We start from the raw sequence: 17,898 nt of genomic DNA on the forward strand, positions 1-17,898 counted from the left end.
GGATCTAGTACGACTGGCAGAGGACGGACCTCTTCGTCTGGCTCATCTTCCGCACCTTCTGCGTCAGGGGCCTATATTCTCGGATTGGGTCACTCACTTCTGTCTCACGGCTTGTCTTTTGAGAGGCGATGGTTACGTCTGAAAGGGTATTCTGAGTCTGTAATTTTCTAATAATTCCCAACATTCTGTTTGCTTTTTTGGGCTAGGAGACCTGCTATGTCTATGGCGTCTGCTAAGGTTTGACAGAGGAACCTGAGCCCCGTGGCTGTGGGGGTGTCCCAGATTTTGGATTTAATTCGCTTCGAGTTCAGGTAGCCGCTTTGGGAGCCTTCCGAGATGTTGCTCAGGGTCAGAAGCTGATGATTTATCCGGATATCATCAGGTTTCTTAGAGGAGCGAAGCATTTGCGTCCGCCAGTGCGCAACGTATGCACAGAGTGGAGCTTAAATTTGGTACTCCGCGCTCTATGCAAAGCACCGTTTGAACCGTTGAAGAGGGCGTCATTGAAGGATTTGACTCTGAAGACGGTGTTCCTGGTGGCTATCTGTTCGGCACAGAGGATTTCAGAGCTGCAAGCCTTATCCTGAAGAGACCCTTTCCGGAGAATTTACTGGCACAGGGTATCCTTGCAAACAGTTTCTTCCTTTGTGCCCAAGGTGGTCTCTTCTTTCCATGTCAATTAGACCGTGGAATTTCCAGCTTTTCCAGACTGGACCCATGATTCCTCCCGGGAGAAGGAGCTGCATTTGTTGGACGTATGGTGCGTCCTTCTCCGCTATTTGGAAGTTTCTAATGCTTTTCAATGGTCAGACCATCCTTTTGTCTTATTTGCCAGGGCCAAGAAGGGAGACAAAAGCATCGAAAGCTACTATTTCTAGATAGATTTGGGAAGTTATCGCTTCCGCGTACATTTCTAAAGGAAAGCAGGCTCCTGTGGGGTTGAGAGCCCTCTCCACAAGGGCACAGGCGGCCTCCTGGACAGTGTGTCAACTTTTCTCCACAGGAGATTTGTAGGATGGCTGTCTGGTCTTCCATTCACACTTTCACCAAGTTTTATTGTTTGGATGTCAGGGTGCAGGAGGAGGCGTCCTTCGGTGAGAGTGTTCTGCGAGCAGGTCTTTCGGAGCCCCGCCCAGTATAAGGTGACTTGGGAACATCCCACTGGTCTGGAATGATCTGGGTATGTACAGGAAAGGAAAATTGGTTCTTACCTGCTAATTTTCGTTCCTGTAATACAGCAGATCATTCCAGAGGCCCACCCCATTCTGACTCCGAAAGACAGTCTGGAGCTTTTAGTATTCTGAAGAAATGCTTGGATTTCTATTATACAGCAGAGCCGGTGGCTTACCGGTGTATGTTTTGTTGGTTTCGGGTGACTTAGACCTCTGGTTAGTTGGGCGGGATCGGTCGCCCTTGGTTGAAGTTTAGTTTCAAGGGCTTGGGTACAGGCCGATACTGAGGGACTGCAGGTGGCATTCTGTTATGTAGCGGTGTCCAAAGTTTTTGTTCTCTGACTCCATCTGCTGCTAGGGATACACAACCCACTGGTCTAGAATGATCTGCTGTATTACAGGAACAAATATTAGCAAGTAAGAACCAATTTTCCTTTCCTCAGACTCCCAAAAATAAAATCCCTTTCAAAGTTTTCATACTTCACACACGTGCAATTTACTATTTAGGTGTACTGAAAATTTGTGGTCTTATATCTTCTCCCATCCCTTTAAAATAGTGTAGAATGTAGCTTATAATTGCATGCCTTATGGTGCAGAGGATGCAGGTCCAGCACTCTTCATGCCGGTCTCTGCTGTGTGGAATGCAGCGCTTTGTCACTTGCCTATGTGGTACCAATTATGTTACTACCCTATGTTGTCTTGCTTAAGTTCAGGTGTGAAGCCAGAGGAAATCCCTGGTCCAGCAAGTGAGGAGGAATCTCCACTTAATATCGGGATGTTAAATGGAGGTCAGAGGTTCGACTATGTGCTGCAGGAGAAGCCTATCGAAAGTTTTAATGAGTATTTGTTTGCACTACAGAGTCATCTCTGTTACTGGTAAGACCCTCCAGTAGCCTCCTGCCCATGATAACCTCTCTACTACTGGCAAGATTGCCTGCTGTGCCTTCTTGTTGGCAAGATCCTGCTCCTCCTCATCCCACAATGATCTTTTTGTTCCTGGTAAAAATTCAGTCCCCTTGTACTGCCATTTCTCTTACTAATAAGACCCAAGACCCCTGCCAAACCTCTTTTTGGTACTGGTTCTTGTTGGTATTCTAGGGCCTTGTGATCTTTTGACAGCAGAAATGTTTAGCAGTATTAAATTATAAGTTCCAGATGAGACTTAATTTTGGTTGGTGATCAGACTTGGGTGAACGTGATAGGATAGACTTTTGCATATAGGGATTATGAAGTTATTAGTAGCGCATTTAAAACAACTCAGAAAATTATTTCATTCAATACCAATTAAGCTCTAGAATTATTGCCACAGGATGTGGTAAAGGCAGTTAGCATAACTGAGTTTAACAAAAGGTTTGAACAAGTTCCTGCAGGAGAATTCCATAAATTATTGACAAGATAGACTCAGAGAAAGCCACTGCTTATCACTGGGTGTTAGCAACATAGGATCTGTCTACTGTTTGGGATACTGGATTGGCTACTGTGGAAATAGGATACTGGTCTTGATGAACCCTTAGTCTAACCCAGTATGGCAATTCTTATGTTCTAATAACATAGCATGCATATACAAGTTCCCTGTACGTACCAGGATCAGTCCAGACTGCTGAGTTGTGTCTCCCTTCCAGCAGGTGGAGTCAGAGAAAAAAGTTCAAGGCACCTCCTGATATCCCAGTGTGCCTCCTGCGATCCTCCAGTATTTCTCTGACTCCAGCAGATGAAGGAAGACATCTCCTGCGGTCCTGATCCTCTCAGCTGAGTGGTTTTTATTTATGTTTCAGTCAAGGGATCCTTATTCCTGGCTGATCTTAGACTAGATCAACTTTGTGTGTTTAAAAAAAAAAAAAAAAAAAAGGAAATTTATCAGAATCGGATTCCTGTCCGCAAGCCTTGTCACCCGGAGGACTCCTCTAATTCCCAGGTAAGGGGGATTTACCGGTGGGCCAGTCCCTCCCCCCTCTAATTCCAGAGAAGTTATATTCCTCTGAAGGGAGCTAATTTTCCTAAGTCATTCCAGGGAGGCTTTATTCCCCTGAAGAACAGGCTCCATTGTCTATGTAAAAAAAAAAAAAAAAATTAATAAAAGGGAGAAGAAAAGTTTAAGATATTAAGCTGCAAGGCATTTTTGTTGCATTAGCGGCACAAGGAATTATATTTTTTTTTCAGAGTTTCTTTAGACCTTTCATTTCTTTCTCTTTTTCCTCTGTCATGCCGCGGGGCTCCCGGTTCTCAGCGTGTGGAGAGCCGGCAGAGCGGCTCTCCAGGGACAGCCTTTGCCTTCGGTGCCTCCCCGGGGGCGAGGGAATGTTGGAATTGCCTGTTGCAGGCAGAAAGCGGGCATTACCGTGAGCGCGCGGCTCCGATAAGTCTGTCTGCCCCCCCCCTGCATCGGCCGGCCCCGTCCCCGATTCACGTGGGAACGGCGGCCATTTTGGATTTCTCCGATCAGATTACTCGGCCTTTGGGGGGAGGGGAGCTTCCACCGCCGTTATCCCCGCCTGAGTTGACCCAGAGCGCCCGATTTCACAAGAATCCGAGCCCCTTCCTCCTTTCTTATTCCCAGGGGGTGGGGGGGGGGGGGGGGTTTAAAGAAACAACATCTGTTTTCATCTCAATTAATTTTGATAATGCAGTAGGCATATTTGGAGGCAGAGGCAGATGCTGGGGGCCAGCAGCCACCACCAGCTAAAGTACCCAGGCCTTCAGAAGGGCCTCTCCCACATCTTCCGCCTATATTTCAGGATCCTGTCCTTCAGGACCCTCCCCTGTGGAACGCGGGGGATGCGGTGGCTGAGGTTGCGGATGCGGCTCTGGTGGAAGGGGATGATCCCCAAGTGCTTTGCTTATTTCGCAAAGAGGAGTTGGATCCTCTTATTCCTTTTGTTCTAGAAGAGCTTGCCATTCCAGCGCCGCAACCGGTGGTGGATTCCTCTCCCGGGGATCCGATTCTAGCAGGGCTTAGAGCTCCACCTAAAGCTTTTCCTTTTCATCTGAAGCTTCGGCAGCTACTTACTCGGGAATGGGACGTACCAGAGGCCAGCCTGAGGGTTACTAGGGCCATGGACAAGCTTTACCCACTCCCACAGGATTCCCTGGACTTGCTAAAGGTCATTCAGGTGGACTCTGCAGTTTCTGCAATCGCCAAGCACACCACCATTCCAGTGACGGGAGGTACTGCTTTGAAAGACCTCCAGGATAGGAAGCTCGAAGTTCTTCTCAAACTGATTTTTGAGGTTTCAGCCCCTAGGGGTTAGGGCAGCAGTGTGCAGTAGCCTAATGCAGAAGGATACCCTTCGGTGGGTTCAACAGTTACCACTCACGATCTGCCCTCGGCAGAGCTGGAACAGGCGAATTGTTTAGAGTCTGCGGTAGCCTATACGGCAGATGCCTTATATGATCTCTTACGTATCTATTCTCGCACGATGGCCTCCGCAGTTTCAGCTAGGAGGCTTCTTTGGCTCCGCCACTGGGTGACTGACGCCACTTCCAAGTCACGCTTGGGCTCTTTCCGTTTTAAAGGAAACTTGTTATTCGGGGAAGAGCTCGAACATCTCATTAAAGACATTGGAGATAATAAAGTTTATAAACTTCCAGAGGACAAACCTCATTCATCTCGCAATTTTGATTCCTTTCGCGGATGTTTTCGGGGCCAGCGACGTTTCCGGTCGGGTAGGACCCCGTCCTTTCCTCCACGTCAACAGCCTTCGCGGTTCCAGATTTGGGCCCATTCCTTTTGTGGGAGATGGCCTCTCCGTACTGGCAACTCCCAAACCTTCGCTTCCTCCAAATCTCCTCAATGAAGGTGCGCCAGCCCATTCCTCGGTGCCAGAGATCGGAGGACGTCTCTCTCGGTTTCGCGAGGAGTGGGTCAAAATCACCTCGGATCAATGGGTCCTCGATATCATAGAACACTGTTACGCTTTGGATTTTGCTCGCCCGTTGCATGACCTTTTCTTGGTATCCCCGAGCGGGTCCCTCCTAAAACAGCTGGTGCTCCAGACTTTAAACTGATTGAAGGATCTAGGGGCGATTGCTCCGGTCCCATGGTCCCAGTATTGGACCGGTAGATACTCCATATACTTCGTGGTTCCCAAGAAGGAAGGGTCCTTCCGTCCGATCCTAGACTTGTCAACAAGGCACTTCGGGTACCTCTGTTTCACATGGAGACATTGAGGTCCGTCATTGCGGCCGTCCACAAAGGCGAATTTTTGGCCTCTTATCTGCACATTCCGATCCAGGAGACCCACCAGAGGTATCTCCAGTTCATGGTCTTGGGCGAACATTACCAGTTTCGGGCTCTGACGTTCGGTCTAGCGACGGCACCTCTGGTGCTTACCAAGGTGATGGTGGTAGTAGCAGAGGCCCTCTGACAAGAAGGGATTTTAGTTCATCCCTATTTGGACGATTGGCTCATCTGAGCGAAGACACAAACTCTTTGCAAGCTGGTGGTCCAGAAGGTTTTACATCATCTTCATGCCCTCTGTTGGGTAGTCAACTTCGACAAGAGTCACTTGATACCATCCCAGGTCTTGCAGTTCCTGGGAGCGCGTTTCGACATGACTGTGGGAAAAGTTTTTCTCCCACAGGACAGGATGCTCAAGCTGATGTCTCAGGTATGCCGACTGTTAGATCTACCATTACCCACGGTATGGGATTATTTGCAAGTTCTTGGTTCTATGGCATCTACTCTGGAAATGGTCCCCTGGGCCTTTGCTCATCTGCGGCCTTTGCAGAGAGCATTGCTTTCCCGTTGGGACCCCAAGTCAGAGGAGTTCCATCTGCCTCTACCCCTCATGGAGCCGGCCTGGTCCAGTTTGGCTTGGTGGTTAGTACCAGACCATTTACAGAAGGGAGTGGATCTCGAAAATTCACAGTGGATAGTGGTGACGACAGACGCCAGTCTTTTTGGCTGGGGAGCGGTCTGCCAGTCTCAATCGGCTCAAGGACAGTGGACAACGCTGCAGGACAAGTGGTCCATCAATCGCTTGGAGACAAGAGCGGTTCGGCTAGTGTTACGCAATTTTCTCCCACTGATTCAGTATCGGTCGGTGAAGGTTCTCTCTGACAACGCCACGATGGTGGCGTACATCAACAGGCAAGGCGGAACGAGGAGTCGTTCAGTTGCCATAGAGGCAGACAAGCTAATGGCCTGGGCGGCATGTCATCTGCGCCGTCTAGCGGCATCTCACATAGCCAGAGTGGACAACGTTCAAGCAGACTCTGTCGCCAGTAACTCGACCCCAGAGAGTGGGAGCTATCCGAAGAGGTGATGAGGCTACTCGCTCGTCGGTGGAGAGCGCCCCGGCTAGACCTGGCTACGCACATAAATGCAAAGGCGGTTCATTTCTTCAGTTGAAGGAGGGAACACGGAGCGGAAGGAGTGGATGCCCTTGTCCTTCCATGGCCCTAGGACATCCTTCTCTATGTGTTTCCTCTGTGGCCATTAATGGGAAAAGTCTTGAGGCGGATAGAGTCCCCCAGGGGCCCCGTAATTCTCGTGGTTCCGGAATGGCCGCGGAGGCCGTGATATGCAGACCTCATCAACCTAGCGATCGACGGTAAATTGCACCTCGGCCATCTTTCCAATCTCCTTTGGCAAGGTCCAGTATTTTTCGACCAGGCGGCTCGCTTTTGTCTAGTGGCTTGGCTTATGAGAGGAGACAACTGAGAGAGAGAGGTTACACGGAAGCAGTTATTACCACCCTGCTCAGATCTAGGAAAACGTCTACCTCTCTTATGTATGTTCGCGTATGGAAAGTCTTCGATACTTGGTTGTAGCGCATTCAGCGTGTCTCCGCGCCAGGCCACGGTGGTTAACATTGTGGCATTTTTGCAGGAAGACTTGAAGAAGGGTCTTGCTTATAGTTCACTCTGCGTCCAAGTAGCGGCGCTGGGCTGTTTGCGTGGTAAGGTGGACGGTACGTCTCTTGCAACACATTCGGATGTAGTCCGTTTCTTGAAGGGGGCCAAGCATTTGAATCCTCCGATCCGGGCTCTCTGTCAATCGTGGAGTCTGAATTTGGTTCTTCACGGTCTTTGAGCCCCTCCTTTTTAACCTCTTAAGCGTGTCATCTTGAAGGATCTGACCCTCAAGGCGGTATTCCTCGTCTCGATCTGTTCTGCTAGATGCTTTTCAGAAATTCAGGCCTTGTCCTGCCGTGAGCCTTTTCTCCGCATATCTGATTCGGGAATTTCGCTGCGAACGGTCCCGTCCTTTCTACTGAAGATGGTTTCTGCGTTTCATGTCAACTAGTTTATTGAGTTGCCGGCGTTTCCGAATTTAGATAGATCTTCTCCTCAGTCTCGGGACTTAAGGAGGCTGGATGTGCGCCGTGTGTTACTGCGTTACTTGGAGGTGACTAATGCCTTTCGTTTTTCGGACCACTTTTTGTCTTATGGAGCGGCCCTAGGAAGGGCTATCGGGCTTCTAAAGCTACCATTGCGCGATGGCTGAAGGAAGCCATTGCTTCTACATACATTTGTGGGGGTAGACCAGTTCCTGATGGTCTGAAAGCGCATTCGCTACGCTCTCGGGCGGCGTCATGGGCTGAGAGCCAATGTGTTTCACCTCAAGAAATTTGCAGAGCGGCGACTTGGAAATCTTTACACACTTTTGCCAAGCATTATTGTTTGGATGTTCGCGCTCCAGACTTGGACTCCTTCGGCAGTAGTGTGCTGAGGGCGGGACTCTGCGGATCCCACCCCATTTAGGGCAGCTTGGGTACATCCCAGCAGTCTGGCCTGATCCTGGTACAATTATAGTCCAAGTGTAAGCTTTATTTGGATGGAGACATAAATTCATACAAATGCCCGACTCAGGCCGAGTTTCGCCCCGACTGGGGCTGCCTCAGGGGCTAGAAACAATAAATACATAAGATCACTAAAAAATTAAAAACCCAGTAGGACATACATAATTGAATTAAAAACAAATTAAAACAAGTTCCAACTTGAAAATAAAAGGTTCCACTAATAAAAAAACAGAAACAAATGAGCAAATGAAAAACACAGATAAAAAACATAAATGTGATGTAAAAAGTGGGTCAAGGTAAAATCAAAATACTGTCAAAACCATGTTTATACCTGTGAGAAATGAGTCTCTCTGTGTATATCAAAGAACTTTCTTGAAATAAATACACCAAATACATTGATATTCTGGTGGTCTGTAAATTAATAAACAAAGAAATAGTGACTCTAAAAACAAGCGATAGAGCCAAAATTATTGAAAACAAAGATCTGTCATATATACAGGATTTTACAATAAAAATACTGAAAAGGGCTCATAATTAAGTCAAGAACATCGTGTGTATGATTTACATTACCAGTTATTATATATCTCTCTCTACAATTCAATATCAGCATGTAATTATTAAATAACACAAACTTCAACAAATAACCCATAAAAATTATAGCCCCTGAGGCAGCCCCAGTGGGGGCGAAACTCGGCCTGAGTCGGGCATTTGTATGAATTTGTCTCCATCCAAATAAAGCTTACACTTGGACTATAATTGGCGTCTAACCTACATTGTTGCCCAAACAGCTTTTTTAGATAGCCTTCCCTCCTGCTTTATCAGTCTGATCCTGGTACATACAGGGAAAGGAAAATTGGTTCTTACCTGCTAATTTTCATTCCTGTAGTATCATGAATCAGTCCAGACGCCCGCCCAGATGTTTGTTTCCGGAGAGTCCGCTCGTGGTTGATTTGTTCTACTTTGTTGTACTCCTATGCAAGGTTTAGGAGACTCTGAAGAATATCCATTATCCGTGTCATTGTTCTTTTCAAGTATATAGTTTTGTTATAATAGTCTTGATCTAGTCATTGATTATCCTTGTTCATAAGGTCTGCGTTGTTATTCAAAATACTGGAGGATCGTAGGAGGCACACTGGGCTATAAGGAGGTGCCTTGAACTTTTTTCTCTGACTCCACCTGCTGGAAGGTAGACACAACCTAGCAGTCTGGACTGATCCATGGTACTACAGGAACAAAAATTAGCAGGTAAGAGCCAGTTTTCCTTTTCTATGAATCCAAATTTATAATTTATTACATGACACAACACTTGTAACATGCTGCAAGCACTTTTGGTCTAGTTTTCATGTTTTTGAATAATTAAAAATAAACAAAAACCATGACAAATTACAAATGTCCTATGCTAAGAGTATTCAGTCTGAGGGCAGGGTTTATTAGATCACTGTCAGAAGCTGCAGTAAGGAAGGAATGTGGGGGCAGATGCTGGGTAATACTGACCTGAGTCTTTATTTTACTTCCTGGTTAGGATAGTGAGGAAGGGAGGGGAAAAGTAGGTGCAGAGTTGATTGCATTCCTCTATTCTCTGGCAGGCAGTCAGAGGACACAGCATTGCTGGTTTTGAAAGAGATCTACGAGAGCCTAGAAATTGCCCTCGATCAGCCGTGACTTCCTGTACTTCACCTGGTAAGTCATCTACTTTAATATACTTCAGAAGCTGGTTGAGGAAAAATCTAGCATTGTAATTGGTGGAACAACCAGAGTCGTCAGGAGCCAGAGCTGGTGCAAGAGTATTTGGCCTAGATGAACCTTTGGTTACGCACCACCCTCTCCCAATGTACCTCCAGCACAGCACAGCACTCCCTCTTACTAGCAGCAGTGATTCCAGCACAGCTTTCCCTTCTTTGATGGTATTGGCTCTGGCACAGCAGCCCTCTGGGCCTCATGCTGATGGGATTTTGCCACCCCCAAAATGTTGGCAGTCTAGGCAACTGCTTAGTTTGCCCATTGGTAGCAGCAGCCCTGACTGCTGTGCTAGAGCTCTTTTCCCCTGCCAGGCAGCGCCACCCCCATTCTCTTACCCGTAATGACAGTGACAGAAGTAAACTTTAGTATAGTCTTTTCCCTGTGGCTGTTTCAGCTGAGGTCCTGGCACCCTCCCCTCCTCTCCACCTGACTGTGACATTAGGAGCGGTATGGGGTGTGTTTGTTTATATATACACACACGCACGCCTCTATTCTGGGCCTCATCTGCTTTTCAAGTTTACCTATGTTCCCTAACTTTAGCCTTCTTAGACTAACTATATTTAAATGCAATACACAATCATTGTGGATCTTCTGCAAAGCAGAGCTATTGTAACCATTGATGAAGGGAGCTAAGAATCTGTTTAATGCTCTCGCCTTCTAATTTCCCATTTTCCTTTTTTTTTTTTTTTCCTTTGCCTCCCGTGTAGATGCAGAAGTCCATGCAACCTCTGACCGAAACATCTTTCATTCATTTCTTGTCATCCCAAATGCCTTCTAGAGTCAAGTTACTAGAGATTCCAGCTGGAATTTAAGGCAGTAAGAGGTTCTATTTTTGTGCAGTGAAATCTTACCAAGATGCCAGTGCCCGATGTGCAAGATCTCCTCCTAATGAAGAGTTAGGCACAGGGGCCCACCTTTTTACTCCAAGGGTTTCTCCCATTTTTGTTTCCTTGTAGGATGAAAGGCTTATTAAGGTGGGCCCCCTCATCAACAGTGTCATGTTGCTGATGCCTTCATTATTGGGCTTTATCCAGATGCTTGGGGTAGTGCAAATAAGAAGCTTGCATTTTATTTACAAAAAATGAAAGTCAAGGTTGGGGAGCAGGTCTAGAGGTGTGTGTATGGACCAAATAGAGGGAAAGATGTTTGAGAGGGTAGGGGAAGTGGGGAGGAATGATTAGCCCCTTCAACAACTTAAATAACTGTCTTACACCTCGTGGGATTATGCAAAACAATTTGTAGCTGAATGCACAAAGTGGAGCACTGTCCTTGGGCTTCTAGAAATGGTTCTAGGATGAGGGCAGTTCCAGCTGTTTCATGGGAGGAGCTGGGGGAGGGATGAAGTAAACACTAGGCTGCAGCCTGCTCCTTCCCGCCTAATGTTTGTCATTGCCTCTTACTGATTGAAACTCAAGTGTTGGGTAGACCTTCCAAGGATCTAAATCCAGACTGTGCACAGCCCTGAGCGACGATATCATGCAGTTTTCAGTTTAAGTTCTGTGCAGCATGGGCACCACATGGAGTCTGGCAATTAGCAGTATGTCTTAACCAAAGAAGTACAGTAGGTGCTGCAGCACTGTGAATGCCTGAGCTAATAAACCATAGTGTGGAATAGAGGGCACCAGGCTGGAGCTCATGGTTTACTGCCACATTCTTAGCAGCTGAGGAGCATTTAGGGGTCTTGATTATAATTGTAAATCTAACCATAAAGGTTTCTTGTCATTTGTATAACTTTACTGGATTTTGTATGCATCGCTCAAATGTATTCTTATTTTAGTCCAGGAACATTTGCTGAAAGGGGTACAAAAGCTTGGCTGATACCACGCAAGCCTTTAGAGGAAATCTGGCTGCTGAGAGACAAAGTAAATGAAGGAACAGGAGCAAAACTAGAGTGCACCCAGCCATCTTGGTGAAAATATCTGTATTTCTGTTACAGCCCCCTACAACTGCAGCATTAGTACCTGATTCAGAACTACAGCTACTGTCTACTACAGCAGGTGTTATCAATGCTGTCCTTGGCCCATACCAAGCCAGTTGGTTTTTCAGGCTATCTGCAATTAATATGTATGAGATAGATTGTATACAATGGAGGCACTGCATGCAAATCTTCCTCATGCATATTAAATGTTGATATCCTGCAAACCCAACTGGCTAGGTGTATGCTGAGGACTGGGTTGAGAACCCCATGCACTACTGTATACAATGGACTGACCAACTCACCTACCATTTTCAGTGTTTGGTTGCCAAAATAAACCTACCTGTAAAGAAATGTCTAGGGTCTGGTTATAAGAACATAAGAATTGCCATACTGGATCAGGCTGTGGGTCCCTCATGGCCAGTATCCTTTTTCCAACAGTGGCCAATCCTGGTCACAAATACCTGGTAAGATCACAAACAGTAAACAGATAGCATACTGCTATCACATACGGCCGATTCAGTAAAGTCCGTAGGACAGCGGACGAACGCCCGCGCTCCTGGCGCACGCGCACAGGCCACTCACCTGTGTGTGCGATTCTGTATTTAAATTAAGTGGTGTGGTAGAAAGGGGCAAAAGGAGGCGCTAGGGACACTAGCGCGTCCCTAGCGCCTCCTTTTGACCCAGAGCGGTGGCTGTCATCAGGTTTGACAGCCGACGCTCAATTTTGCCGGCTTTGGTTCTTCAGCCTGCTGACAGCCATGGGCTCGGAAACCGGACGCTGGCAAAATTGAGCGTCCGGTTTTCGGCCTGACAAGTGCTGGCCCATTTAAACATTTTTTTTTTTTTTTTACCCTTCGGGACCTCTGACTTAATATAGCCATGATATTAAGTCGGAGGGTGCACAGAAAAACAGTTTTTACTGCTTTTCTGTGCACTTTCCCAGTGCTGGCAGAAACTAGCACCTACCTTTGGGTAGGTGCTAATTTCTTAAAGTAAAATGTGCAGTTTGGCTGCACATTTTACTTTCTGTATCGTGCGGGCATACCTATGAGGGCCATCAACATGTTGAGGGTGCTGTTAGGTGCTGCAGGTTGGACGTGCGTTTTCTGTCCCTTACTGAATAAGGGGTAAGGGAAAACATGTGTCCAAGGGCAGGTTAATAGTGCGCTCTGTACTGTATCGGCCTGAATGTGATATGTAGTGGCTAGTCCCTGTGTCTACTTGGTTAATAACAAGTTCCTGGAGAAGAAGTCCATAAACTGTCTAAACCCTTTTTAAACCCAGCTCTAATTGCCTTAATTCCCACCTCTAGCAATGAATGCCAGAGCTTAATTGAGTTGTATGAAAAAGAATGTTCTCTAATTTGTTTTGAGTGTTCTATTTATAAACTTCATGGCATATCTCCAGTGATATTAAGCTTAGTCTGACAAGGTAAACTGGTGCCTATTGAAGGCTTCTTTAAAAAGGGAGGAAGGTGCCTTAATCCCTAGCTCTTTATGTATGAGATATATTTGCATTCATTTCCTCCATCGTAGTAAAAAAAAAAAGTAGAGCTGTCGCTATACTCATTGTGGATGTCTTGAAAACCAGACCTGTGAGGTGGCACTCTAGGACTGGATTTGCCAATTGTAGTATAGCATTGATCTGACTACTCAAACTCTTGCAGCTTTCAGTAGTAACAAATTTTAGGAGAGCAAAGGTTTTAGAGCAACATCTAGACTGTCCAATTTTCTGGTTCAACAAGTGTATACTATGCTTACCTTTTGATAAAACAGAAGCAATATACAGTATAACCAGGACAGAAAATCTCCTCTCCACTACAGATCCTGAAACAGGTGAGCACATACAGCTTTTCAAAGTCCAGCAGGAGGCCTTGGGGTGTAGTTGGGTGTAAACTATCACAATTAGGAGGTCTTTGTATAGCAGCTTCCGTAGTAGGAAGAAAGTCTCTTATTGCATAAGAAAGTGAAGCAAGGGGAGGGGAAGGGAAAGTAGAGCACTTCGAGCTACTTAAACCATATGCAATGATTTTTCGGTCAAGAAGGCTTAATTAGTCATAGGTGGAGTGATGTCAGCTGGTGGCACTAAATTGACAACTTCTTGCTAGTAGAGCATTGAGCTCTACTGCCCATAAGGCAGGAATTCCCACACATTCCTTGCCTTATTTGCCTTCCCTGTCTTTTTTTTTTGTCTGAGCACAAGCACAGATGTGTACTCTGTCTCTCCAGATAATTTTCTAAATCTTTAAAAAAAATTCAATATTTTTCTTCAACTTGTTTATTATAGTAATTACAGCAGCAATTTTTATTGCTATGAAAAGAATCCAAAACTGTGCTTCCTCATAACTCTGAGAAGAGCTGCATCTGCCATAAGATTAGGCCCTGAGCTTTTCTCTCGATGCCTCGAGCAGGAAGATTTCTATGCCTACACATGGCTAACCCCAAGTTCTCAGTGCTCCAGGGCAAACAAGCTTGAGGAACTCCTTAAAACTCTTTGAAGTGGCAATAGATCCTCTTCCCACAGTATAGTGTTGTGTGTCTCGCTGGGAATAGAGTTGAGCAGAAACTCCCCTGTCTGCTCATTTGAAGCCATGAGGTTGAGTACTGTGAGCCGCTCTGCTTCAAAGAAAAAACAGCATTAATCGCTGGTGGCGACTGTACTGAAAAAGTAAAACACTGGGGAAGCAGGGTGTACCTACACACTCCCAATGCAGGATACTTCATGACTCATGGTAGATGGGACCCATACTTCTATGCATCTTGAAGCATTCATGCACTTTTCTGCTTGATCCATCAATGCACAGTGCCAGAATGTGCGGCCTCATGATTTCTTCTAAGATAACACTGATGTAATTCATGCATGCAACATCAAAGTAATTGACTCTTCGAGCATGGATCATAATAATCAGCCTGCACTGGACTACACCGCTTTATGCAGGCCCCCCTAAGTCAGCGGGGCAAGGGGCAGGGCAGAGGACATGTCAGTCACTCAACCAAATTGTGGCAATGGTGTGAAATTTATTTACCTCTTTGCCTAAAGAGGCAGAAGAATCTAACCACTCCTCCCTACAATTGTTGGTAAATCCCCTGATTTGGTGTACCAGTTTCACCTGTAGAGCTGAAAATGGTATCAGAACCCTTGCCACAGGGGTCTTCATCTTCCTACTCAGTTGCAGCAACATCAACTCAGTCAGAGGTGGTTGACCAAGATATATCTTCTCAGGACCAACCAGGCAATCCTCCAGATTTGCCTTTGGGTTCAGAAGAAGGATCTACAGGTATACCTTCTCACCTACTTTTAGTGCCTCCCAGCTGGCAACAGAGTCTGAGTTTGTGATAAAATTATGAACAGCACTAGGTGCCTATGTATATAATTATGGAGATCCCCAGCATGAGGTCTTCAAGCTGCTCATCATACAGGACATCCCACTAGAAGCAGGGGGCTCTTCCATTACACAACTTTATAAATCTAATACAGTTAAGAATGCAGGAAACACCTATCTTTGGCATTTTTCCAACCAGGAAACTGAATCTGAAATACAAAATTCAGACAGCTCCAGGGAGTTGGAGTTGTGCTGTTGCATCTTTACCTTAAAGAAGGCACCAAAAGAGAAATAAAGAATTCATTCCAGTTCACCTCCAGAGAAAGACCATATGACTATTGAACAATTTTGATAGGAAGAACTTCTAAGGCTCCATGTTTTCCACTTGTATCGCTACTCACCACTTCTATATGGTGCCAATCTTCATAATTGTATGCAAAAGCTAAAAGTTTTTTTCTCTATCTTATGCTTCCCATAATCTCTTTTAGAAGTAGAAGAGTGTTTGTCACTGTCTTTGACCTGTTTGACTCCATTTTTCATACCATGGAAGGTGGGTGAACCTTCCTTGTGTGGGAGATATCCCCTTCAGAGAGAAACTTGGATAAACTGTTTATTCCAATAAAAGTAAAATGTAGCACTCCATTCACTCTAGATGGGTCCCAAGCAAAACCCCTAAATTTGAGACACACCTTCTACACTTCCAAAAGACCATGTTTTTGACTGTCATCCTAAAGCTATGCAGGAGGCCCAGCTAAGTCATGGCCCAAAATGTGATCCTTTTCCAAAAGGATATACACAAGAAATCCCCAGAATACCTTAAGGGACTAGGTCCAGAGATCTGGCCGGGTCCACCTTAAGCCCAGAAAACAGAATCCTGGTCCAGGAGGCAGCCCCTGGAAAGGTGCATATCTAGCCGGGAACAGGAGGCCCCAAGGAAACAGAAGGAACCTTTGGTAAGGCCCAGACTGTTAAACTGCTTCTTTGTTTATAAGCAGCAAAGATAGGCAGAGTTGGTTTTCTGTTATGAATTAATAAAAGTTTCTGAATATTCAGCCATAGCCTAGCCTGCATCTATTCTCTGACAATTCTGACTGCACACAGTGCCACAAATGGTGTCAGTTGGGGATCTCTGTGCTAAAACTTGCACAGCCAGAAACCTACACTAATCAGAAGGAAATTTTTTTTTTCTTGCTTCTTGGGGCCCCAGAGAGCGTGGCAGCCCAAGAGAGGGTTTTATACAGGCTAAGGAGAATGGTACTACCTGCAGGAAGGGAATTAATAGCCAATACCAAACAGGCCGGGTTTTTATTTTCAAGAAATAGGGAAGACATTTTGCACAGGTGCTTGGGAGCAGTGCAGAGCCTTTCACGGATTCACTGTACAACCAGGAACAATAAGATAATATGGAGTGGGCGATACAAGTCCTGGCAGAAGGCCAGCAGCAGCTCCAAAAACTCATTTAAAATCTACATGAATAGTTCACCCAGCAACAGAGGATGCTTACACAGTTTGCCCAAGCCATGCAAACTTCAATAACCTGAGTAAATCCACTAGCTCCCATCCTGTTTAAGATGAAGACGGGAAAACCTGGAAATCTTCCTGAGGAACTTTGAAAGGGTTAGCCAGAAGCAAACTGGAACAAGTACCTGGCAAGTTTGCTCACAGGCAAAAGCCAAGTGGCCTTTCAAATGGCCAATCCACATGGAAAGGCCACCTATACAGAACTCAAGGCCACCATTCTAGAAAGGGTAGGGTATACTTCAGAAACTTTCCAATAACAGTTTCAGCGGGGTGTTATGCAGCCCGGGGAAAGTTCCCAAAATGTATTTGACTGAAAGACGCCAGTTGGAAATGGCTGCAGCCCAAGGCAAACACCAGCCTCAAGGTGGCCAACCAAGTGCTTCTGGAACAGTTTGTAGACAAGGATGACTGGCCTATGCAGAATTGGGCCTGCTGGCACCCCAGGCTCACTTTGGAAAATGCACTAGAATTAGATGCCTGAAGTGGGGCAGGGTCTAGAAAAGCAGCCCACACAGGCTTTGTGGTGCAGTAATGAGAGCAGAGGACAATGACGTGGACAATTCAGGGTCTGGGCCCAGCACCCAGGCCACACCCTCTCCTGCTTGCTTCAACTGTGGAAGGATAGGTTACTTAGCCAGGGACTGCTGGTATGACTGAAGCAAAGCGATGGACGTCAACATGGTAACAGCTGGCACTAGAGACTAAAGTCCTCTTGAACAAAGGAAAGTCTCCTAAACTGAGTCAAGCCTCAAGATGAACAAAGGAGTCTCATAGGGACTGGTGCAACCTTGTAATATGGGTGTAGATACTTTCTCCTGCTGTGCCCTTTGGGTGGGGAGTGGACATGAGAAAGAATACTGTCCCTATGGAAAAGAAGAAAATGAGCCCTTGGGAGGAACAAGTAAAGTTAAAAAAGAACCCCCCTCTCAAAGGCATGCTCCTACTGTAAGGCAGAGGCCCACACGGTTGAAGAGTGCCCATGGCTGGAAGACATAGGGTAGAAGTTTAAGCTAGCATAACAGTACAAGAAGGAACAGGCTGTGGAGGGTGGCCCCCAGAACAAGAACAAAGAGTAGGAACAGGAATGGGTGAACACTTTCAAAAAATTCAAAACTAACTTAGTGGATATCCCACATTGAGAACTTAAAGAATTTATGATCCAGGTGGAACGGGATGAAGTTCCCACCCATGCCTAGGTAGACTCAATGTGGAGTAAGACTTGAGCAAGAGAGAGAATATAAATGAGGAAGAAGAAGGCAACACAAATAGATGGCAATGCCAGTAGGACAAACTTTTATGGAAGAGGAGTACTCCTCATGCTCCCTTATCCAGTGGTTTTATGGTGTGATTGTCCCTAGTTTAAAAACCTGTGGGGTCGTCTTAGCGATAGTCGAGCCCTATTGGAACAGTGGGTACTCTATGAACCCTAGAGCAGTTTCCCAAAAGACTCGGGGCAGGGAAGCCTTAAACAGGTTAAGCAGC

General features: G+C 46.0%; 1 protein-coding gene across 6 annotated transcripts in view; it reads left to right on the top strand.

Moving 5' to 3' along the window:
• The window catches only part of DDHD2 (DDHD domain containing 2), a 141,594-nt gene extending 129,397 nt beyond the window's left edge, over positions 1-12,197 (top strand). For 4 of the 6 annotated variants that reach the window (XM_029603926.1, XM_029603927.1, XM_029603924.1 and 1 more), the window contains exons 16-18: positions 1,886-2,048; positions 9,502-9,595; positions 10,363-11,383. In XM_029603926.1, the coding sequence (XP_029459786.1) occupies positions 1,886-2,048; positions 9,502-9,577 (239 nt within the window). In that variant the 3' untranslated portion in view covers positions 9,578-9,595; positions 10,363-11,383. Of the gene's footprint in view, positions 1-1,880; positions 2,049-9,501; positions 9,596-10,362; positions 11,384-11,432 lie in introns of those variants that run through there. The other 2 variants (XR_003857057.1, XM_029603929.1) reach the window with 2 other exon arrangements.
• The last annotated feature ends 5,701 nt before the right edge of the window (positions 12,198-17,898 follow it).

Source organism: Rhinatrema bivittatum, chromosome 5, assembly GCF_901001135.1.
Source record: "Rhinatrema bivittatum chromosome 5, aRhiBiv1.1, whole genome shotgun sequence".
Taxonomy (NCBI): domain Eukaryota; kingdom Metazoa; phylum Chordata; class Amphibia; order Gymnophiona; family Rhinatrematidae; genus Rhinatrema; species Rhinatrema bivittatum.